Raw genomic sequence first — 24723 nt, 5'->3', positions numbered from 1 at the left:
CTAGCTGAGCTGGCATCTTTTGTTTACCATTAGAGAACTACAAGGGTCTATAAAAACATGTATTTGGTTGTATCCTTCTCCCCATAAACTTTGTTACTTCTCTTAGATTTTAAAACTGAGAGCTCCATGTTTGTAGCAGAGTAGGCCCCTGATTCTGAGGCTACTGTCAAACAATCCTTCCAAATATACCCAAGCTATGGTTCAAGATTGATGCAAGAGCCAAGTACAGAAGAACGTGGTTTGCATTGAGTAACAGCAGACTAATTGACACTCCCATGTAAAGAAACACATCTTTGACTTTCTTTTAAAAAAGTTTATTATGTAAATATAGGATGTGGGCTAAGTCCCCATCTCCTACTCTGCTTTACAAATTCAAATGCTCCATACTGCATCCTCAGACCATTCGGGGCTGCTCCCAAACTGCCTCCCTGCCCACCAAAGGAACAATCTCTGATTGTATGCACCATATAGTTTGTCCAATGTCAGACCTCATCTACGGAACAGCTGACAAAGCAAGGAGGTGTTTGTACCTCCATTTGAGACAGCTGTATGTGAAGGACTAAAGAGACTACTGAAAATTTTCTGTGCCCCTCCCACCTCCTCAAAACTGAATTCTCTGGCCGATACCACTTTCCAGTGGTTTTGCACCACAATTTCCAAGAGTTGGGTTTATCTAGAAAACAGTGTAGCTGTGATTGTTGTTTTAAAAATATTTCTTTAATCATATGCAACGTACTGTGGGGATTTGAGGGGAGGAAGGGAATTCTGTCCAAGTTTTCAGCCAGGTACTGTTCTCAAATTAACAATGGGAACGCTGGGGGCAGAAGCACCCTCAGTCTGTGGATTCCAACACGGACTCGCTCAGAGCCAGGTCCCAGTAATGCTCAGCTCCGTGTTTTTTAAAGTGCTCCCGTGCCATGTTTTCAGTGGGGCACTGCTTAAATTTCATTTCACCAAAGCTGCGATCCTTCGCTGTACCCTGAAATAGACAGAAAGAGTAGGAGTTTTCTGGTGCATCTTGCTGGCAGGAAAAAACACCAAGCAAATGCATCAACAAGCAAATGCAATTACAAGAGGAATCAAGAATAAACCTCTTTACAATCGAAAAAGTAATTTCTCAGGTTTCTAAACAAGTGTTCAGAGAGGAACTATGATTTGCATAATTAAATTAGTGCTATTTTTATTTGTGCAGAGGTGAAAAGTTGTGTAGAAACATGCTTAAATAAGGGCAATTTCCACTGTCACTTAGTAACGTTTTCTTTTAAATGAACTGCCAGGAAAAGACTTTCCTTTGATACAGTCTGCAACAAACTGAAGTGTTTAAGAGCACTTCAGTGGCTTTAATTGAAGTTACATGTTTTATTCCAGTCTGTGTCCATCTTTGTTTGGCACAGCCAGTGTCCTTTATTATGTCATGCAAGATTATCTCCAAAGACTGTGGAGATGCCAATATTTTTATATAGCATCTCAAAGGATGTGATCATGAAAACTGAAGGGTGCGGGCCCCAACCTCAAGTCACTTGGAACACAAGGGAGCTATATAGCCACAGTACTTCTGGCCAGGACACCTCTCGAAAGCTGCCAACTTGGTTCCTGTCACTAGTTAGCCATAGAAAGCATTGACTGCTTTCTCCACCACAAGGGCTGAGTATACTACCTCCCTCCACCAGAGCAAGCGAGTCTGAAACCCAGCTCTCCTGTATTGCAAAAAGCAGCCAATAAGTTAGCCCTTCCTTTGAATAGTGATTAGATATTTGAATAGGATCATGCATCCTCTGCATTTCCCAGCATTATACCCTTCCAAATGCAAAAATATTCCTGTGTGGACTAGATAGAGAAAGTCACCACATTGTTTTCTCCATCTGAATGAGGTTTAAAAAGATAAACCCCGAACATTTCATATTGAAACCCCAGGGCCAACCTAATTCAATCAAAACAAAAATCAAGTGCCATCAAGTTGGTAGTGAAATGCTTTATGCATAACGATTTGCAAACAGAAGTGTACAGCAAGTAACAAGGCTTTATAGCTTGCACGCATGTTTTAATATTGGCAGTAATGAAAAGCCAAGCGACCCAGAAATTAAGCACTTGAGCTTAAGGCCCCAAATGCTCCATTAAATCAAGATAACAACTTACCTCCCAAACCAGAGAGCACTTGTTTGTCTTTTTAACAGACTCCTCATCAGATTCATCATCATCTGAAAAAAAATAAAGCAGATTTTAGACCTACAGCCAATAAGGAATTCCAGGCAGTCACTAAGAAAGCACCAGCATTAAAAATACAAGTCTTTCCTACCCCAGAGCTCTAAGCAGGGACAGTCCTGACCATGCTTCTATTCTCATTCCACTCAGAGAACTTCTCCCTTCTAAATCCAAACTACATTTCTGCTATTTAGACTAAGACTTTTAACATTTCCCTCATTTTGGGCATGCACACAAATGTTTGCTGATTTCCCTTCATCTTTCTCTACTGGTGTTTAGGGGGGAGTCCTCCATAGCTATTAGTAGTTATGTGATACCTGACTTCATAATCTGACATTTCAAGCACAAAATCGAATTCAAATACTATGGAAGATCTAACTTACTTGCACAGAAGATTCAGCAGTGAGTACATCCCTCTATCACATTTTTATTCCCATTTCAGGGTCCATCGTGTGCCTAGAGCAGTGATACTCTGATCTCTGGTTCAGGAGCCAAATTAGCAACCAACATTACCTAAAAGAGCCACAGTAGTAGCTGGCTATAGTACTATGTATTCATATTTAAACAATATGACAGGGGAAATAATAAGTTTTGATATATATAATTATTCCCACAGCAAATAAAATAACTTAGTGCAAGTTGATAACTTAATTGGTTAACAACACAGTAAAAGCATCCTGATTGGTTAATAATTAAATCAGTGTTTTAATATCATGTGCTGCAAAGAGCAGCAGGACACACATTAAAGAGCCACTTGTGGCTCCTGAACTTCAGTCTGAGTATCACTGGCCCAGAGCCACGGACTGGTCTCTCACATTACACACTACACAATGACGAAATATCTATTACAGTAGTACCCGGGGGTCATCCAATCAGGATCAGCTCCCACTACATTTATAGAGCAGTGGTTCCCAGCACTGTCTGTGTACCAGTATTAGCCAGGGTTATGTGATTTGGGCTCTGGGCTCTGACTTCCTGTCTCAGGGATACATACCTGTACTGGGATCTAGAGGACCACCCTGAGTGCCTCACAGAATTAAGACATACGCCTCCCTGGGAGTATTTGCCTCCCCAGTCTGCAAGGACTGGGCTTCATTCAGCAGTACACACACTTTCCCATACTGGAGTTTGTGTTTTTTCAAACCTCGAGTCTTGCAAATGCAAAGCCAGCTCAAGCTCTACTGGGTGTCAGAAAACTTACAGCTGAATAGGAGAGGCTGACACAGCAGAAGGCAATCTGGAAAACTGATGTAAATAATAGTAAGGAGCATAAGCCAGCACTGAAGTTCTTGGCTTTTTATCATCTAAATCACAGTCCCAGTGTTGGTTTGCTTTAGTAGCATTACAGAGATCTTCAAATTTACAACTCAGACGATCAGATCTATTATGTTCTGCATAAGGATTTGCATAGTAATGGCTTCTCTTCCAGGTTGCAACAAAATGACCCTATTGCCACTTCCATACAGTCACACTAGCCACGTTTCATATATATCCACATGGGTCTATGCTTACCATCTCCCTTCGTGTTTGATGTCTGCTCGTCCCACTTTATTCGATGGAGCATAAGACGTTTGAATTTCTTCTGTGCTTTTGGGCCTGGAGAGAGAGATGATGATAGTCATTTTCACTCAGTTCTTGCTCGTTGACAACTTCAATTTAAGAGTCCTAATAGGGTTACATTCTGCCTCCAAAAAGCAGTGAAAGCTAATGACAGCTGAAACCAGGGAGGAAAAACTAAACACTCAAACACCCGCACAGTTCCAGCTAAAAGCCCTGGGCAAAGAGAATACTGTAGATCAATGACAAAGGAGTATAGTCTCTAACCTAAGCACAGGGCTTGGAGACAGGAACTCTCCTGTGGCCTTTGGCAAGTCACTTCACCCCTGTGCCATCTCAGTTTCCCTTGCTGTAAAATGGGGATAGTATCTCACGAAACGTGCTGTGAGAATGTTTATAAAGCACCATGCAAATTGGAGGCATTGTAGCAGACTCAACCAGGGCTGGCAGAGTCTTTCCTGAGAAGCTGTCACTGTCAAAGCATTGTGACTTCAAATCTAGCAGATTTAATAATGCTGGGTTTCTAAACATATAAGCTACAGTTTAAATATTTAGAGGATTATTTAAAATACTTAAGTAGCTAACATACTTGACTACCCAAGGGCTGGTGCAGAATAAATCTAAGCAGCATTCTGAGTAGAGCAGCTTAATATCTTCCTTTACTTCCATAAATCCCAGTAATTGGCAATTGGGTATCTTGGTTAGAAACAAGCTTTTGAACGTCTAATGTTCTAACCAGAAAGTTCACCCCCCGAGCCTTACCTCCTTCTACTACCACCACGTTGACGTCTTTGTGTAAAACCACCACTCCTGTTAAGTACAGTTGCCCAGCATTTGCTTCAATTTTGAATTTTTTTGCTGGGTTGCCCAGATTTCTGACTCTGAGGATAGAAAAGCAAAGGTTTATCTATTCGAAAAGGAACTACAGAACTATGAACAGTGGACAACAGAGAAAGAAGGTTCCCTTACTCTCCTCCAATTCAGTCCAGTACTTACTCTCACTTTAAACTCTCCGGCACTGTGGGGGTTTACAAAAAACCTTATGCTCAACAGGGTTTTATTCAGTGTGGAGCAGGGACAATATCTACCTTTTTACAGCACCTAGGACAACAGGGTCCCATCCTTAGTTTAGAATACATTATTACATATATTACATTATAAGAGCAGCTTTCATCTGGCTTTTGAATGGCGTTTTATCAGATGTCAGGACTCCTGGGTTCTATTGCCAGCTTTGCTTGTGACACTGGACATTCCATCTCCCAGTGTCTCAGGTTCCCTGTCATTAGGATTAAAAGTCATAAAGTGCTTTGTGATCCTTGGATGGAAAGCGCTATAGAAGCACTAAAGTATAAGAGACTTTCTACATTCACCTTGAATGCTCTCACAGAATGAGTGAAGAATGGAGTTACCTTTTCATTTATTTACTTTTGAGAAAGTGGGGCCGTTTCTCTCTACCATAAAATAATTTGAACAGCATTCAGTGTTTCTAATGGAGTTCAGGGAGCCAGATGACAATAGCCTTGCATTAAAGGAACACTCCATATTAGCACACATTTATAGACAGGCGTTTGTCATCTGTATTTATAAAAAGTCACATGAGAAAAACATCTGTTGAGACAAAGCACCTCTAGGGTCTGTGGGAGAAGGCACTCACCTGTACACAGATATATGCACTCCCTGTGAAATATCTTCTTTAAGTTTTTTAACCTTCTTTGCTTTTCTCTGTTCTGCTGTTAGTTTTCGTGCAGCATTTGCCTCTTCATGAGCTCTGGGTGGGAGGAAAAGAGACAACAGGTAAGCAGAAATGCAGCTTGTTGGTTGTCTGTTCAGAAAACTGGAAGGGGAGTGAGCCTTGGAGTGTGCCTTTTAGACCCAGAGTTAGGAACAGTGAACCAGGCTCTGCCCAGATCCGACTGGCTTAGAAGCATGTGAGTGGGTTAGATCACAAGAGACTGGTTTCCATCCCGAGGGAAACTGGACCAGGTTGTAACAAGTATGAATAGTGGCACTGCAAGCTTCCTGCAATGTGACCCTCCGATTTGCTTTCAATGCCTCTAGTGATGAGGGATCAATCCATTTAGTCCTTGGCCTCTGCTGAAAGAGAGCAATTAGTGCCAGCTGTAATGGTGGAAATTTGTGGTGTGAACTGGATCAAAACCCACCAACTAATTTTAAATAGGTCACTAACCCACCATCAGATGGTACAAACTTTCAGTCAGTACTGCTAGAGGCTGCATTTGATCTAGTGGTGATGATGCATAAGGCCCTGTAGCATTACCATAGCCTGAAAAATCCAGCCATCTGGTTATTTGCAGTTTCAGACTGCACATATGAACTTTTAATTCAGGTACTTTGTTTTAGATTAGTTTCTTAAAGAGCCTACTCAGTTCACCTTTATTACAGTGAAACCTTTGCATTTCCCAGATGACTTCCCTCGAGGATGAATGTGTGCATGCACCACCTAACTTTACTGTGGAGATGTTGCTGTCTGGAGCAGTCAATTGCTTAGTATTAAACCGGAAGCTATTCAGTGTAAGTTACTGAACGTAGTGAGCTGAGGAGGACCATGCTTCAAAGTCATTACTCCACAAGCAGTTGTTGGAGGGTCTGTGAAGCGAGTCAGGGTCTCGGTCCAGTTCCCAGCAGATAGCTGTCCCTACTCAAAAGCCACCACTGCAATTGGGCCTCTTGCTGACAGTTTCAGGACAAGGGGCCAAGAACGGATGGGTCATGAACACTCAACCCTCTTCTAGCTCTCAGAGGAGAGCGTTTCAAGACAAAGTTGAAATACGTTGTAGGGTCATCATCTGAGTAAAATTTGCCATTCCTTCTCCCTTTGCTGCATCTGATATATGCTTCAGTAGAGGACTTTAGTCGCTAGGGCTGTCAGGACACCACCACCACCACCAAATCTACTTTAAAATAAAGTTTTCTTATTCTAGAACATGCAACCTACTTCTGTCTCTTTGCCATCTGTGCTCTAACGTGAGCTTCCACTTTTGTCGGGTCCTGAACAGCTTCTGTCCCCAGTACTCGCATCAGGTTAGAAATTCTTACTGCAAGGGAAATAGAGAGAGGAACATTTTAAAGGGATCTATCAAGTACCAACTTGCCTTTTGCATTTTTGATGCAAATTATGACATCTGTTACTTCCTATAAGTATAAGCTTAAAAATAAGAAGATCTTCAGAATAGAAGTTTTACTTTAAATAAAACTGAGTGCAAAGATTATAAGAGTGAAACAACATTGGGGGAAAACCATCTGAAAGAAAGGTACAAGTTAATTTCTAGGTGAGACCAGATCTCCTCTCTAAGGCTTGCTTCAAAAGGCTCCCCAGCATTATTTAAAAACAGCCTTCTGTAGCATCTTTTATCAGGCTCAAAATGCTTTACCGAATTACTAGCTACAAACACTACACATCACTTGCCTCTGAAATGCAGGTATTTCCAGGTGCAGTGTGGCAACTGACTGACAAGACACAGCAACAATGCATGAAATTTAGTAAAGAGCGGTTCCTCCGTCTGAGCATTCCATGTAGTATGTACATTTGTTGTACCACGTTCTGCCTCTGTGCAACCCTAATGAAGTCAGTGGGGTTGGATGGGGTGTAAGTCACCCCAGAATACTGCCCTATGCACACGGGGCTTGAAGCAGGAATTACTGAGTGAAATTCTATAGCCTGTGTTATGCAGGTCACACCAGATGATCATAACAGCCCTTTCTGGACTTAGTTCTATTAATATACATGCATGAATGTAAATTCATGAACAGAGTAGATCTATAGGATTTCTCTCACACAACTCCTTTGTCTGCTGCAATTTACCAAAACGGAGTTTTTAACTAGCCAATGTGACCATTTGGAGATGTGTATGTTTTAATGTGGCTTTTTGCATACAGCCTGTTCTCCACAAGGTCGTCACCTACCTTTTGGTTCAGGAGGCGGCATTAGGCCCAGCCTGACTTTCTCCTGCAGTTCCTTCTGTGCTTCTCTCCGCGTCTGACGTCGTAACTTCTTCTGCTCTTTTTTAGTTAGATAAACGCCCAGAGTCACTGGTGTGTCACTGTCCACTAGGAAGGCAAACCAATGAACAGTCACTTTACATTTCCCAGTTCCACAAGGGCAGGACCAAATACTGTTTACAATCATTACTGGGGAAAGGAAAGGGAAATAGCTGCAGTCTAAGAGTTATAACCAATTCCTCATGCTTAAGGCTAAGGCAGCCCAACACCACCATTTTTGTCCTCCAGTCTGCTTGTAACCTACAAACACACTCTTTTTGAGCATGTATCCCATATGAGATCATAGTTTCTCTCTGCTACAATCTGTGATCCTTGAGTTACTCCAGATTGTTTATATCAATGCTGAACCAGAAAACAGAGGTTACAATACGGTTTATGTTAAACAGATTAACCACTAATCATCTAAACCTTTCTTTACTATCCTATGTCCCTTGTCTGGGTCTGTGTTACCATGTGGATCACAGAAGGAATTTGGGGTCTGTCTACACTGCACCTAAACACCTCTGGCTGGCCTGCATCAGCTGAGTCAGGCTCACGGGGCTCAGGCTGTTTAATTGTGGCATAGACGTTCAGGCTTGGGCCCGGGCTCCACCCCAAACCCAAACGTCTATACAGCAATTAGACAGCCCTGCAGCCCGAGCCCGACTCAGCTGACACAGGTGTTTAGTTGCTGTGTAGACACCCATAATGTCCAAGTAGCAGTAGCCATCCCCTCTACCACATGGGAGTCTACCAGTTTCCAATATCCAGTTGGTCACTATGCTTTTAAATGTGATCGCCTCCACTCTTTTTGCAAACTCGCCTTCCTAGTCTTAGCTGTCTCACCGCCCTAGCAAAGCTCTACTTTCTATCTTAGCATGATTTCTTTCATGGTGAGAAATGAAGTCAGTGGTATTACAAATGGGGAGGGTCTTAGCCTGGTTCAGGTCTCATGCTGCCAGTGATTTGGAGCACTTGAAGGGTCTTGCTACAAAACTCCCTGTGTACCATGAATTGATCAAGACTACGAAGAGGCCTTGAACTAGACTGCTACATAATAGTACCTGGTGGGCTTAACTGTGCTGGGTGTTCCACAAGGTTTGTGATCCCAAAGTAGTCGTCTCTTTTAGAGTAGACTCCAGCTGTTCTAAAGAGGAGAGAATTCGTATATCACTATTTGTCATCTTAGGGCTGGGCTTCCCGCACTTCCTTCAATGTTCCACAAGCCACAGCATTTGGCGAACAAAGCAATTTGGCTCCCACACACACAACCACCACAATGCTAACCATTAAACTTACGCAAGTTGCTGAGAGGTACTCTAAAGCCAAGAGTTCAGGGGAAGCAGGGAGATGCATGGGTCCTACATAAGTATTAAAGTCCCTCCCATTGCCCCAAATATTCTAAATATCGATCTTACATTTAGACATTAGAGGCAGAACTTTCAAAAATGCTTAACTGACAGTCAATGGGGCTTGTGCTCCAAAGTCATTTAGCTGCTTTTGAAAATCCCACAATGGCTTTTAGCCAAAATCGCTCTAACAAACTGCTGTATCTATTGCACACAGGAATTGTTCTCTCAGTCATTGGAATAAGACAGCTCTGGAATGGAATATGGCAGCTGTTTGGCACCACACCACACACTGGAGCAGTGAGCGAACACAAAATACAACTGAACCTCCCACGGGGAATTCAGGGGAGCAGAATGCAGTTACTCAAGCGGATGCACTTGCTTCCGTAAAAGATGCAGTAAAGGCTTAGGGCCTGATTTTCAGAAGCGCTGAGCACTTCAGCTACCAGCAGCTCCCAAAAAATTTCAATGGAACCAGGGGTTGGTCAGCAATTCTCAAAAGCCAGTCCATTAGTTTCTTCTCTACAATAAAATTATCAAAGCCCAGCAGATAATAGCTTACAGGTCAAAGCCATTAGGGATGATATACGAATCCCACCACTCTATCTCAGGGATCTCCCCTTCTTTCAGCTCCTTTTTCGGGGTAATAAGAGCTAGTTTGGTAGAGGTGTGGATCCCAGTCTTTCTGGCAGCTTGAGAGATCTCTGCCTGTAATTTTTCTAGTTGAGCCTGAGAACAAGAGGAGAGAGATGGTACAAGCAGGTCACTTATATGGGCACACGCAGAAATAGTGAAGCCTTTAAAAAGCAAAGCACACTAGATATATTCTTTTACAAGCTGATCAGGGCATGTCACAGAGGAAGCACAGAATGGAGCCTGGGACTAATGGGTTGTTTTGTGGAGGTTTGTGGGTGTTACACCTGCCCCATGCAAGCATTACTGCACAACCCTAACACACAATTGTTCTCCTAGATGATACTTTAAAACTGGGCTGGGTAACGTACTGGGAAATGTCTTAGCAATAATACTACCTAGCTCTTACATAGCACTTTTCATCAGAAGATCTCAAAGTGCTTCACTACTTCTTTGGAGGAAATCTCTTCCATGGTGTAACAGACCTCCGTATCAGAAAGGGTTTTCCCAATATCCAGCCTAAATCAGCTCTTCATTCCAAGAGTCCTCATTATACCTTACAACTGCACTAAATAGTTACTGCTACGTACACTTATGTTTTTGCGCATGGTTAAAATGTAGGCAAGTTCTCTCCCTTTAAGTTCTTTCAGCCCCCAAATCATTTGTTTCTATTAAAAGTAGGTCAAAAAGTATATTTTTCCATGGAAAATTTCAGCTTTTCATAAGAGAACTAAGTTCTTTGTGTTTTCAACAAAAAGTCAAAAATGTATACAGAAAGACACTTTCCACAAAAACTGAAAACCAATTTTCCATTGAAAAAGTTTTGATGGAAAATGTTCAACCATCTGTAGTGGAAATCTTTCTTGTCCTGAAGCCTCCATCGTTCTTGAATGGGACACAAGAGTTCAGTTCCCATGCCACCCCCTGCTTCTAGTGCTGTTCATTAACACCAGCACTCAAAAACTAGACAATACCTTTGTTCGTAACCTCTGTGCAATTTTTTCAAATTTGCCTTTGTCATGGAACTTAAAGGTGCGTTTCTGACGTTGGGATGAGGCTATGGAGACCCGGGGGTCAAAGTAAGTGTTGGATTCCATGTCTTCAGAAGGTTTCTCTTTGAGCTGCTGTTTAAATTGCTCCCTCTTCACAGCCCTGATGTTTGCTTTTAGGGTCGGCATACGGTGCGTCAACTCAATCTCTTTACCAGTCGCATCAACAGTTCGGCCTTGTTCGTCCAGGATCAATGGGGTAGGCTTTGTCTGGTCCTTTAGCTCTACTTTCCTGATGCAAGAAACATTTTGTTAAAATGCAGTCATGTAGCATTAAACTCAGAGGAAATATAGAGTGTATTGTGACCACCACCAAATAGGTCTTGAAAAGAGTATGGTCTGCTCTTTGGTGGTTTTTGCTAAGCCTTGTTAGTCAATATCATATAAAGGAAACAGATGTGAAGCCATTTTAGTGCAACAGTAATCAAAAAGTAGGTGCCAGTATTATGATCCAGAGCCTAGAGCAACTTCAACTATTATAAGTCTGACCGAAGCATCAGCACAGAGGTTTCCACATTTTGATCACTCATAGAACATCAATAATCTAAACACTTCTCTCTTCTTGATACTTCGGGGAACAGAGGTGAGTTTCATACACCATGAATGATATGGGTATGCTTACACTAGGGGTCCAATTCTCATTTACATCAAGATCTCCTTACACCTCATTGGCAGCGTAAAGGGGTCCTAAAGTGAGTGTAAATGTTATACAATGAAAATGTTATGCTGCCAGAATGGCATAGTGTAACAATGTCAGCCCTGAGGCATTGCCCCCCCGTAAGATTTCCCACTGTTGCTATCATTTGTTTAGCTACATTGATGGCTGCAATGATGCAAGGACCAGTATAGTTAAGGTGACGGAGAGTGGTCTTGCATTCTAACCATTGTGCAATCTAGAAAACCCTTAGTGTAGACAAGGCCACAAGGATCTGATGTAGTTTAGACTACTCGTAGTTGACCCTGAAATGGACTGAACATTCAAAGGACAACTACAAGTGTTACAGTAGAGGTGAACAACAGCAGACAGACAACATCCAGAAGGGCAATGCCTGTCCAACATCACTCTCTGGTGCGTCTATCATTGACACAGAGCCACCAATTATCCAGGGGACTGGATAAATTCATGGTGGCTAAGTCCATAAATGGCTATTAGCCAGGATGGGTAAGAATGGTGTCCCTAGCCTCTGTTCGTCAGAGGATGGAGATGGATGGCAGGAGAGAGATCACTTGATCATTGCCTGTTAGGTTCACTCCCTCTGGGGCACCTGGCATTGGCCACTGTCGGTAGACAGATACTGGGCTAGATGGACCTTTGGTCTGACCCAGTACGGCCTTTCTTATGTTCTTAGTTTATGAACCCAAGCCAATACACATGAATTTTGGTGGAAAGGCAATGATGAAGGCTGACAATATGCACGCCTAACATTTCTCTTGTTCCTATAGGAAGTTACCAGGGGTACAGTGTACTTGGCAAGTTGATTGTACTCACGGAGGTGCAATTCCCATTGCATGCAGGTTGGCCAACCCCACCATGTTGGCATTGCCAATGAGCCCAGGTTTCAAGGCCAGCTGAGCCTGGATTCGGGCCTGCAGTTCAGCAGCTTTCCTGGCTTTCTCAATAGCATCATTCATGAACGTGGCTGCCTGTGAGGGCTGGATGGTATTGCCGATGGGGAGACGCTCTGGCTGGGATGAAGAGGGAGTTTTTGGCTGGGGAGAGACGTACACCGTTAGATACACGTCAGAACAATCATGCAAGTCACTGTTTGAGGAGAAAGGCAATGCATCCATTTGAATCCTGTGACAAAGGATCTGCCCTTTTGCTTTCCAGGCTGTACCTGGGGTGCAGGAGGACTGATGAAACTCAGTTGCTTTTTCCTCTCCTCAATCTGACGTGTTGCTGCCTCCATCATCTGTTTGATCTGCAGAAATAAAAGTTGGAAAGTTAGGTTTCTTCCCCCTCCTCACAAGAAGTCAGAAGGGCTAAAGCACTCTTCAGAGGCTCCTGACATAGTGGCAAATGAGTGCAAACCCAGCTACCAACCGGGATAATCCTAACCAACGACCTCCAATTCAGCAGCAGCAACCCCGGGTAGTCAGTGCCCACGGCCATGACCTGTGCCTTCCGATTCAGCTCACCCTACAGAAAAGGAGCCTTGTTTGCCTGTTTCATTTGTGAAGAGGGTCTTACCCTCTCTTTCTGTTTTCTTGGCTGAATTCAAGTGTGACCACGTGCTTTGCATGTTTCCAAAAAAAAAAGTGAAAGGACCTGCAAAATGCATTTCCTGGACTGTTCTTAATCAATTCAGTCTGCTCGCTGACACCGCAAACGGTAAGAACGGAATTGCCTTTTCCTGGTGGAAATCACTGTTTCAAGATGATATACAGGAGAATCTCACTAATTCTAGAACACCTCCTCCACTAAACTCAGTGACATTAATCCACTAATTAAAAATCTGCAGTGCTTTGAGATTAAGCCATTACTGGTAAACTACTTCATGTGTCTGAACTGTTTGGTCAGTCTAATTTAGACTAAGAGCTTTAGTCCAAGCATGTTTTCTGAATCTGCAAAACTCCATGTACATTTATGGTACCGTATAATTAAAAAAAATAATGAAATGTGCCAGATCATACAGATGGCATTCAGCTAATGAACAGTTTATACTACATAACTGCACATGAACACATTTCAGGGCAAGTCAACACTTCTCCAAACAAATGAAGGATACTGCATAACAAACGTATTTTCTCCATTTATTCACAGTATAGTTTAGTTGTATTCATTAACATTTCATAGTATTTTATCAAACGTAGATTCTGTATGAGTAGCAAGTTTTAGCAACACAAGGCATCAACATGGCACTCTCTCTGCCACTCCGTTTTCGAGAAATGGCAAAGAGGACTATTAGGCTTGTGAATTTGGGAACTTCTATTGAAATTGGCCAATAGTAGCAGCAAGCCCTGAAAAGGACACAGTGGAAAGCACTTGCCATTAGTTTTCAAAAGAAGGATGCTAGGCCCTGACATTCAAATTTCTAATCATGATATGAAGTATAAGATACCTGAAACTTTTGTTATTCCCTCACACTGAAACTCAATATTAAGATGTTAAGATCCAAGATCTGTGTTTCTTGGGAGGTGGCGGAGGACAGCAGCCTGATAAGACAAACCTGTAGCTTGGTCAGCATTCCAGGACTCTCTGAAGGCGGGCCTGGGATAACCTCCGGCTCCTCCTCTACCTCCTCAAAACGTGGAATACGCCGCTTCTTAACGCCGGAAGACTCCTTGGAGATCTCAGAGTCATCCCCAAACACATCCTAACAGAACGGGAACAAGACGAGATTGTTATATCATTGATCGTAAGCTAAGCTACTCAAGGCTACTGATAAAGACAAGCAACCACCACTTGAGTCCAGCAATTTAGAATTTGAAAAACATTTTGGTCAAGCGGTCACAGCAAAGGGCTTGAATCCAAAACTCCGATGTTGGATTCTCAGCCCTGCCGTTTACCCACTGTGGGATCAGGCACAAATTCAATATGTGTCTCGTTTTCTCACCTGTACAATGGTAAGTGAGATCCATCTAAATGAATGGTGGTGATGTGGAGGTTAACTATTGTTTGCAAAGCACCCAGATCCTTGTGTGAAAGGCACTACCATCCTTCTGCATGGGTTAAAGAGTTCCTAGGTCCATCGTTCTTCCCAGTAAGCCTGTGTGTTCTCTCACACACCTATCCACAGATAGATCTGATCTACAAACTGAACTGATTTAACTAAATTGGTTTCTAAATCTCAAACTGATGTAAGAGTCACTACAAAAGTAATTTTCCCTCTGCTGAAACTCACACCTTCTTGTCAACTGTTTGAAATGGGCCACCCTGATTGCATTGGCCTTGTTAGCACTACAAGAGTAATTTTCCCTCCCTTGGTATTCAGTGTTGAGAACAGGCCACTTCCACCTTAATTGAATTGGCTCGTTAGCCCTGACCCCCCACTTGGTAAGGCAACTCCCACCTTTTCATGTGCTATGATATATATTCTGCTTACTTGTATTTTTCACTCCATGCATCTGATGAAGTGGGTTTTAGCCCACAAAAGCTTATGCTCAAATAAATTTGTTAGTCTCTAAGGTGCCACAAGGACTCCTCGTTGTTTTTGCTGATACAGACTAACATGGCTACCACTCTGAAACCTGATTTAAGAGTGTTTCTACAAGGAGATTGCACTGATTTAACTAAACTGTTTTAGTTAAATGGGTGCCATTTGTGTGAGGAAACAAGCCCTTAATCTACCATACAATACACATACTGTATTATAAGTGAATGTTATTTGAAAAGAAGATATACACACCGGTTGTAAGCGTTAGTTGAAATCCCCTCTTCACTATTATGGTTCATATTCTACAAGGACACTTCCTCAGCCAGACACAGGTACTTCTTGGAATACCTACAAGTTCAAGAGAAAGGACTTGCCCATAGTATAAAGTGTGTAGACCATTACGTTTTAGTTCCTGAAACTTCCCAAGCAGTGATCTACCCCATGAAATGGTACAAGGGAGAGAGGAGAAAGAGGGCCAGACAGAATGCTGAAAGACAGCTAACATGAGTATTATCTAATGTTTTTATCATTCCTCTGTCCACCACTACAATTCTAATTCTGTGAGCATATGTAAAAGCAGGGCTAATATCAAGGGAAAAGCCAGAAAGGAAAAGTTACTCTAGTTATACCACCTTGGGCTGCAATTCCAGTAGATCTCCTGCTAAGCAGGGTCAGGGCAGATCAGTGTCTGGATGTGACACTTCTAAGGAAGCTAACTCCAGGAAGAGGAGCTGGTGGTTCAGTAGATGACACTCTTTTCCTTGAGTCAGTACCCCACCACAGTGTGTTTGGGCATGCTGTGCTACTAGGAGGGCTGAATTTCAGATCAGATACAAAACTGAGGGCCTGGAACACTTTTGGTCATTCAAGATCCCAGAGCACTTTTCCACTAGAGATGGGGCATTAGCCCCAGTGCCCAGTCCAAAGCCCAACTTGGGTATCTAACCTACCTCCATAAGATTCCCCATAGAGTTTCAACAGAGTGTAACCGTCTTTCCTTCCTGTCCTATGACGTTGTACAGTGTTGCTATTTGATGCTAAGTAGCATTCTTGTATGATGTGGAAGCATGTTCCGGGTGAGTAAAGCACAGTCTTATCAATGATTTGTAACTGTGAAGAGCTTTGGGATCCATTTGCATCAGAAGTGCTACAGAAGTAGAAGATAATCATCACTCGTAAAGTGTAGAGTGTAATCCATCTGCTAAAGGATTCATCTGCAGAACCATCTGCTTTACAATGAGATGTCAAGTGGCTGCATGGCATAGTTCAGATATTCCAGTTTCTTCTCTGTCTCCCCAGTATACCAGAGGTAAGAGACTTGAGATCTGGCCGGGACCAAATATGATGGCTTACTGGCTTTCAATCTGAGGACAGCTTGGTGGCTTACGTGAAATGAGTTAGTGAATTTCAATCTAGTTCCTAATTAAATGTGCCCACAGCACAAAGATGCCAGCACATAACACTAGTTGGCTCCCTTCTTGATAGTTTCAGTAGAGGTGCCAATGACTGAGAGCACATCGACACTTAAGGCACTGCATCGCTTTAATGAAAACACTCTACGCCGACAGGAGAGAGCTCTCTTGTCGGCATAGTTAATCCACTTCCCTGAGAGGAGGTAGCTATGTCGGTGGGAGAAGCTCTCCTTCCGACATAGTGCTGTCCACCCGGGGAGTTAAGTTGGTATAACTACGTCGCTTGCGGTGTGGATTTTTCACACCCCAGAACAATAATTATACCACTATAAGTCTGTAGTGTAGACCAGACCCGAGCTATGGAAGATTGAACTTCCCCACTCTCTCCCCTGGGAGGGGTGGGGCTCACTCCAGATCAGACTAAGGCACATTGGCAGGGAAGCTTGCACCGCTGCCACCCAGGCTGTACCTGTTCTGGGGATAAATGCCTCTTTTTTATGCATGACTATTTAACCAGTGAATGTAACTGGAACCTGGAAGAGGAAAGGTAAGTAGACCCTTCTCTAGGACATTTTAAAGCCTCAGCCAGGCAGAGGAGAAAAGTAACAGTTTCAGACAGAAAATATTGAGAAGTGTAGGCAGTCCCTCTCCTAGTACAAAGCCCTTTCCCAGAGACACCTGGAAAGGCACAGCTGACAGCCCTGTAAGGGAATATACTAGGTAACTGATGAATCAGGAACGGATACAATGCAAAACTTCAAAAAGAGAAATATAAAATGCCATAAAATAGGAACTTCAGGAAAAAAGTGAAAGGAAACTTACTTTAAGACCAGGGAACAGCTTGTCGAGTAGCCATTTTTAAATTCTGTATGCAAATGATGAAAAAAAATTGTAATTCCATGGTCAAAAGCAAAATCTTCAAGATAGCGGGGAGAAGTAAAAGACAACTGTGGATGCATGAGACTTTCCACCATCCCAGTCAAATGTTAGATGGGAAAACCACCAGAACACTAGAAAATCCTTGCTATATTTCAGGACCTTGAATTTGGTGTGGGAAAAAAGGTTGCCAGAAGTTGCATATTATGGGTTCCAGATGAGCTTCAGCGCATGGACAGAAAGTGAAAATCTACACGGTAACCCACCAACATTCATTCACTGACAGTTTAGATTTTATGATGACACGTCTGAGCAAGGAAGAGCAATGGAAAGTTACTATAAGCTGTGACCGACTAACCCAGACTCCTAACCTCTAGTTAATGAAGACTCAACAGTATGGCAAAAATGCAGTGAGGGATAAAGGAGTAAGAAAAACAGCAGAGAGCCACAAATCCTGCTATTTAAGCTGTTCTAGTCCATTAAACCTACTAGGGGATTGTTAAAGAAACCAGATGCTCAGGCTTCCAAGTCAGGACATGGCCAGGGAAAGTATTTTGGTACCTCATGGCACCTCAGAAGAGAGTAAAAAGAACTGAAATGTAAAGGCTCACACACTTCATTGTAGAGAAGGGTCTTTTCTCTTGAACTTTAAGCATTATAAGATGTGCCTTTCTGGAAGAGGAGAATGTGGTAAAGTAACAGCACTGCATTCATGGCCTTTAACGAACAATATAACAATCAGTCCTTAGCTTACCTTCAATTCTCTCTTTCGGTTCCGGTCACTGTTGGATTTTGAGTGCCTGGAGCTTCGTCCTTCCTCTACAGCTTCAAAGAGCTTGTCAACAAACCGCAGAGTGGAATCATCAAGAAAAGGCTTCAGATGGTCTGGCAAGGAAGATAAATTTGTGTGACTAGACCATGAACATTTTTGGAGACAGGAATACGTGGATAAAAATTATACTTCAGCCTCTCAGTTTACAGATTGCCATTCCCCCTGACATCTAGAATACATGACCTATGGGTTTGGAGATTCCATGCAAGCCTCTTTCACTGACTACAGCAAATTTCTTCAGTTTCTTTAACAATGGAGTCTTTCAACTGCATTTCCTGTCTTGTCAGTTTCTGTAACACCCTTTAAGTGTTTTGGAAGTGTCTTAGACAATGCCACTTTCTGCCATGAGGAAAAGGGGAGTACAAGAAAATCTGTCCAAACTAAGCTTCTATTACAACATACTTACAGTCTGTGAAGTAAGTCTAGAAATATTAAGTACATAAAAATTGGCTCCGAGTTAAGAATTAGCAAGGACATTCTCAGCTCAAAAGGGGTGTCATATCCATCTAATGGAAACACTGTCACAGCCTTAATTAGTGATGAAGAAACAATTTGCCGCATACAGTTTAGCACCACTAAAGTCAGGTGAAAAAGTGCCCAACAATAAGGAAGATAAATTTAAAGCTAACTTAAAGACCATTTCAAATGCAGTGCAGCTCTTCCAATTCCATTTGTAAAGCTCACAGCTACTCACAGGAACAAATACTCATTTATTTCAGATACAAATTTGAAAGCCTCACTTGGTTGCTTTCTAGACCAAGACAAAGTGTCTATATTGTTAGTTTCATTTTCCTGAGTGATGCTTCTATTCCTTTCCCAGCTTTGCTACTGTTTAGCTCGAAGGCATGGTAGGATACAATTTATATGAAATACTTGGCAGAAAAATGGATTGTATTGCTAAATAGAAATCCTGAGAGATTCAACAGGTTGTCGCTTTTAGCACTTATTTCATACACCTCCCTCTTTTTTTGTCAAGGATCTTTAATACTCTTAAATACACAGCAATGGATATGGGTGTTGTGAGTGTCGTAATGAAAAGCCGAGGACATACCAGCTGCTTTCTTTTTGTCCATTCCCTTCCCAACACAGTTCAATGCTGCAGTGACCACAGTGGGTTCTGAGAAACCCAGGACCCGCTTCACTGTCTTCTCGATCCATGGCTTCAGCTCATCCAATTCCCGTTTAGAGAGCGACATCTTCACCGGCAGGCTGACTTCAATTATTTGAATTTTGCCTATAAGAAAAATGAAGAGTGTAAAAAGCATCACTTAGAAGAGAGACTGGAGCAGCCAAATCAGCATTATATTGGTGGCCATTATATTTTTCTTTTTTTAGTGTGAATTTAGAGCTGGTGGAAGGTGCAAAGCATTTTTTTAAATGTATTTCTACCTAGAGACCCCACCCAATGTTGGGGTGCTATTGTTCTAAGTGCTGTATAAGACAAGGAATACTTCCTCCCCTCAAGACCTTACAATCTAACTAGACAAGACAAAGGAAGTATTAGACTCTTATTAGAGATAATCTCTCTGTGCGTTCGTTCTTTAAGCGGCTTTCTCAAAGTTACACAGGAAATCTATGGCAGAGCCAGGAACTGACTCGAGATCTCCTGAATCTTAGTCCAGTGCCACGACTACAAGGCCAACCTTCCTCTTGTGGAAGGTGTCAAAGGCTTGGTCTATACTAACCCCCCAAATCGAACTAAGGTACGCAACTTCAGCTACGTGAATAACGTAGCTGAAGTTCGAAGTACCTTAGTTCGATCTTACCTCGGTCCACACGTGGCAGGCAGGCTCCCCCGTCGACTCCGCGGTACTCCTCTCGCCGAGCAGGAGTACCGCAGTCGACGGCGAGCACTTCTGGGTTCGACTTATCGCGTCCAGACAAGACGCGATAAGTCGAACCCAGAAGTTCGATTGCCAGCCGCCGAACTAGCGGCTGGGTATAGACGTACCCAAAATGACACTCTTGGAGACTATGCAGTGTTGTTATAGCCATGTTGGTCCCAGGATATTAGAGAGACAAGGTGAGTGAGATACTGTCCTATTTATCCACAGAGCAGGTAACAGGTACCAGCAACACAGTTTCCAACTCCTACAGACTTACGGCCTCATAAATGCCCCCAGGACAGAGGGGGGAGTTCCGTCTTCGTGGCCCATTCAATCTTTGGCTTGTTCCAAAGGGAGCCAATTAGCGACAATCAGGGTGGTGGATTTGTGATGTGAACCCTTGTCCATTAGTCACTAGACTGAGACCTATCCAAACTTATTTCACATACACCACTTGCACTCTATATATTAGAATAGTTTTTACAATATTTTGAGAGGGGAACAGGTCCATCTTAGGCAATGTGGATGAAATACATTTTTGATAAACACTGAAAATTCTAGTACACACTAGTTAGTGCTTAGTACCTTCCATTTGAAGATCTCAAATCATGTTACAGACATTAAGCCTCAACATCTACACAAGGTAAGCAGGTGCAGCCTTCTACACTAGAGGAAATTAAGGCAGACTTGGCTAAGGTCACACAGCAAGGGGACATCTCCCAGGTCTCCTGACTCTCAACCTCACTATAGATGCAGACTTTAAGGCCAGAAGGGACCATCATGATCAACTAGTGTGACCTCATGCGCATTGCAGGCCGCAGAACCTCACCCACCCCTGCAAAAAGCCCCACAATCTCTGGCTGAGTTACTTAAGTCCTCAACTCTTGATTTAAAGACTTCAAGTTAGAGAAAATCTTCCATTTACTCTAGCTCAAATCAGCAAGTGACCTGTGCCCCATGCTGCAGAGGAAGGCCAAAAAAACCCTGGGTCTCTGCCAATCTGACTTGGGGGAAAATTCCTTCCAACCCAGATAGGATGATCTTAGTCTAAAAGATCATCCTGCCTCGCCAGGCATAAGCACACACACGTATCACTGTGCAATCTATGGCCCACATCCTGGAAATATTCATAGGCATGCTTAAGCCTGAGAACCCCTTCTGCAAACTACAAGCCCATATTCCCCACTCCTACTATTGTGAATCTAGTTGTGAGCTACAGATTTTGGAGACAAGATCTCTCTCCACTAACCGTTTGAAATAGAAGCTACTATGTCAAGAGGGTTACACTCTACAAATGAAATAATGTTTAATTATGCACCCAGACCCTGATCTGATTTGGAAATCAAGCCTCCTTTACCGAGAAAGAGGCAGTCTTCTTAAGGAAATATGCTCGGCCTAAGACATTTCTTCCCTACAAGAAAAAAACTGTAGGTAGTTCTGTACTGTGTAATTACAAAGTGTTACTATTGGTCCATCAAATCAGAAAGTGAGTGTCAATGTTTTAAAATAAAGATTTTCATATACAGACATTTTATGGAGACTAAAAGAACCAAGATTTTCTGTTTGTACAGTCAAGAAATTTTCTACATATTTAAACTTCAAAGAGCAAGGAAACAAAGCAACAGTAGCTGTGGCCCACAGGCATCCTTTAGCTACATTTCAGATGATGATTGTTAAAGGTTAACATTTGATACTCATGATCATTAGTTCAGCTCGGTTAAGAGCCATTATTACATTTCATAAAAACATGTTGCCATATTAGTATCCTCATTTATATATTGTAAAAACAGGCTAATATTGCTATAAGAATGAGTTATGCCTTGATAGATTTTACCTTCATTTATGTAATTCAATAAGACCTAATAGAATACTCAGCCTCAGGCAGGTTAGCATGATATTTCAGTATCTGAAGAGCGAAGAGTATATATGAGCATTCTCCATTATGTACTACCTACAGAATGAGAACACTATCTTTCAGCCATGTAAGTATTCTATATACAGTTAAACTTTGCACATAAGGCCAAATGTGTGTATTAAAATGTCTAAGAAAGTTGACAGACCAAATATAATAGAAGATTTCTACCAGGTGGCCCAATAGTGAAACTGCACAACACATGTATCTCATATTAAGGTTTACACCCACTAACCTTCTTCACTATGTTATTCCTCAGTAAATGGATAATCTGAAACTGATGTTCTCACAAAGCTGTTGTCAAAGCAACTGTGGCTCCTTCAGATAAGCAACATATTTAGCTTCATTCTGTAAAACATGCATACCTAAAATTAAGTAAAAATTCTAATTATAATTAGAGTTTCCAAAGCCACAGTGAGATGTACAATGCCTCCTTTCAATAGAAACCCTTTTGCTCACAGCACTGCCCCAATAAGACTACTATTTTAAAGGTCTGCGTACTGGCTATGTTAAGGCTAGAAATCTAGATGCCTTGAATCAGACAAATTTAACTGTAATAGGAAAAGAGTGCTCTTATATCTGCGGAAAATTTTACCAAATTCTGCAAATGAAAACTGTGTACATAGGAAAATCGGGCTGTCCCCCTCCCATTCCCAATTACTTCTTTCTGAGAAGCAACCTAGCACAAATGTAACATGTTTATGGGCAGACAATTCTAATCTTACTTATAAAACACATTTGCACTGGCAAAGGTTAAAACCCACATAGACACCTTTCTTTGTTGTTGCTGTTGTTCCATTTTATTTTATTTAATAAAAATGCTTGTTCATCCAGAATGGAAATAAATGTGCCAATTCCCTCCCCACCACTGTGTGTGCACCTTTGAATAGTCAGCAAAGGAGGCAGCGTAGTCTAGTGGTTAGAGGCAAAATGGGAGGCAGGAGTTCTGAGTATTAGGCATGGTTAACTGTGTGTTGTGGGAACAAGAACTTCCTTATTGTTTCACATCTGCTGCCTCTCAATTTTATTGGATGACCCCTTGTTCTTGTGTACTCAAAGTACCATTATCCTCCCTAGAGCAGCACTGGTGCTACATGAAGTATCCAGAAGACCCAAGTTTAGAATCAAACCTAATACACACCATTAAAGAGGATGCTTTTTGCCTATGATGCATAGAGAATAGGAGATACAAAGGGCAAAAATTCCTCTTGACAAAACCATCACTGTGGCAGATTGATGGGATTGCCCCTCCAAGTCACTTCTAGGCTAGATGTTAGGGAAAAAAACTGTTTATATGGCATGTTCTCTCCAAAGCACCACACTGATTTTTTTGTCACTATACTCCTGTGAGACAAGATAATATTACTAATTTTCTAAGTGACACAGAAGAGTTAAGTGACTTGTCTCAAGTCAAACAGCAAGTCAGTAGCAAAGCTGAGATCCGAACTCAGGAGCCCTAACTCCCAGTTGCCTGCCCTAGTACCCAAATCACACACTTCTTGTGTGAAGAACGTGCAAACACTAAAAAATGGGAGTATGCAACAGAAATAAAGAATGCAAATCTGAGTGCTCCATGATCGGGGCCAAAATGATATAGGCAGCATTTCTAGAGGAGCCTGAGATTGTTAGTTTTGAGGTAGATGCACAAAAATTGAGTCTGCTCAGAGACTTTCCGAGATTCCCAGAATCATTCACTGAGATGTTTTAACTGCAAACACTGGGCTAATAATTCACTTGTGCTTTATCAGTTATATTCAGGAGCACAGAGGGAAAAGGGAACATGGTGATGAGACAGGGGTACCAGTGATAGGTCCAAGCCTGCCCTCAGTACCACACACCCGGGGCACCTGAGTGTGTGTTGCTCACCCTCCTGAACAAGGGAGTCCTTTAGGACAGGGAAGACGTCTGGGGTATAACAGATAATGGGAAAAAAGGGGGAGTGTGAAGACAGATGAGGAAGGTACCAAGAGCGTCATTTATCAACTCTGGCACGCAGAGTGGAGACTCCCCACTGCACCAGGACATGGGGGGTGACGGCCAGCCAGGACACGGGGGTCGCTGTCAAATCCTCAGGAGTATGAGGGGCAGGCGGGGGGCTCCCCCCTTCCCTAGGGCCTGGCGGGGGCCGGCAGGCCAGTAAATGGGGGTCCCTGCCACCGCCTCAGGAATATGAGGGGCAGGCTGGGGACTCCCCCCTTCCCCAGGGGTGGGGGGGGCGGCTGGGGGGCTCCCCTCCCTTGGTCAGAGCCCCGCGCGCGCACATGAGGCCTGCGCCGGCCTAGCTCAGCCCTCGAGCCCCGGGTGGCGGATCACGCGGCCGCGCCCCCCGTCCCGCCCCAGCCCGGGCTCCGCGGCCTGCCCATCCCCGGCTCCCGCGCTCCTCACCTCAGCGCCGCCCGGCCCTGCCCCAGCCCGAGCCCGAAACTTCCGCTCCCCGCCGCGGCGGCCTAGAGAGGACTCGCTGCGACTGACGGAGACTGAACGTTAAGGCGGAAGCGGAAACGGCCCGCGCGAGGCCGCCCCGCGCACTCGTGGGGGTGGGGGGATTAGGCACCAGCACGTGACGCAGGAGCACAGAGCCTCAATGTGGAGGATTTGGTCACGTGACGGAGGAGCTGCAGCCTGCTGCCCTATCACGTGACGCGGAAGAGGCCAACGCGTCTGGGTCAGTCACGTGACTGGCGGGGGGGGCCGGAGCCCAGCACCTCCTGTTCCATGCCAGGAGCTGCTGCAGGGCGAGTGGAAAGGGAGATTTGGGGCCAGGAGATCGAGGGCGGCTGGGGTCCTGGCCCCACCACCTACAGGGGGCAGGAGCTGTAGGGCAGGGGATCTAGAGGAGCTGGGGTCATGGCCCTCTCACGCACAGGGGCCAATTTCAGGAGCTGGAGGGCAGGGGACCCAGAGGGGCTCAGGTGCTGGCACCCAGCTTTTGAAAGGGCTAAGGGAGAGGGGGGATGTGAAGCAGGACTGGGCTGAGTT

At 43.4% G+C, this 24723-nt stretch overlaps 1 protein-coding gene across 2 annotated transcripts; it reads right to left on the bottom strand.

Annotated features, from left to right (window-relative positions):
* Positions 1–322: 322 nt before the first annotated feature.
* PRPF3 (pre-mRNA processing factor 3) lies at positions 323–24248 on the bottom strand. 2 transcript variants are annotated; one of them, XM_065420017.1, is made up of 17 exons: positions 24130–24248; positions 21980–22109; positions 19058–19240; positions 17929–18059; positions 13960–14106; positions 12628–12711; positions 12279–12499; positions 10715–11021; positions 9670–9836; positions 8823–8905; positions 7684–7827; positions 6716–6815; positions 5414–5527; positions 4522–4640; positions 3715–3798; positions 2137–2198; positions 323–979 (listed from the first exon to the last, which is right to left on the bottom strand). In XM_065420017.1, exons 3-17 carry the CDS (start codon positions 19200–19202, stop codon positions 833–835), a joined length of 2055 nt encoding a protein of 684 aa, XP_065276089.1. In that variant the 5' UTR covers positions 19203–19240; positions 21980–22109; positions 24130–24248; the 3' UTR covers positions 323–832. The 2 variants fall into 2 exon arrangements, with proteins under 2 accessions (XP_065276089.1, XP_065276090.1); XM_065420018.1 differs by having other exon boundaries at positions 21980–22092.
* Positions 24249–24723: the final 475 nt, after the last annotated feature.

This window comes from Emys orbicularis, chromosome 20 (assembly GCF_028017835.1).
Source record: "Emys orbicularis isolate rEmyOrb1 chromosome 20, rEmyOrb1.hap1, whole genome shotgun sequence".
Taxonomy (NCBI): domain Eukaryota; kingdom Metazoa; phylum Chordata; order Testudines; family Emydidae; genus Emys; species Emys orbicularis.
Note: the sequence above shows the minus strand (reverse complement) of the source record. Positions and strands in the feature narration are given on the sequence as shown.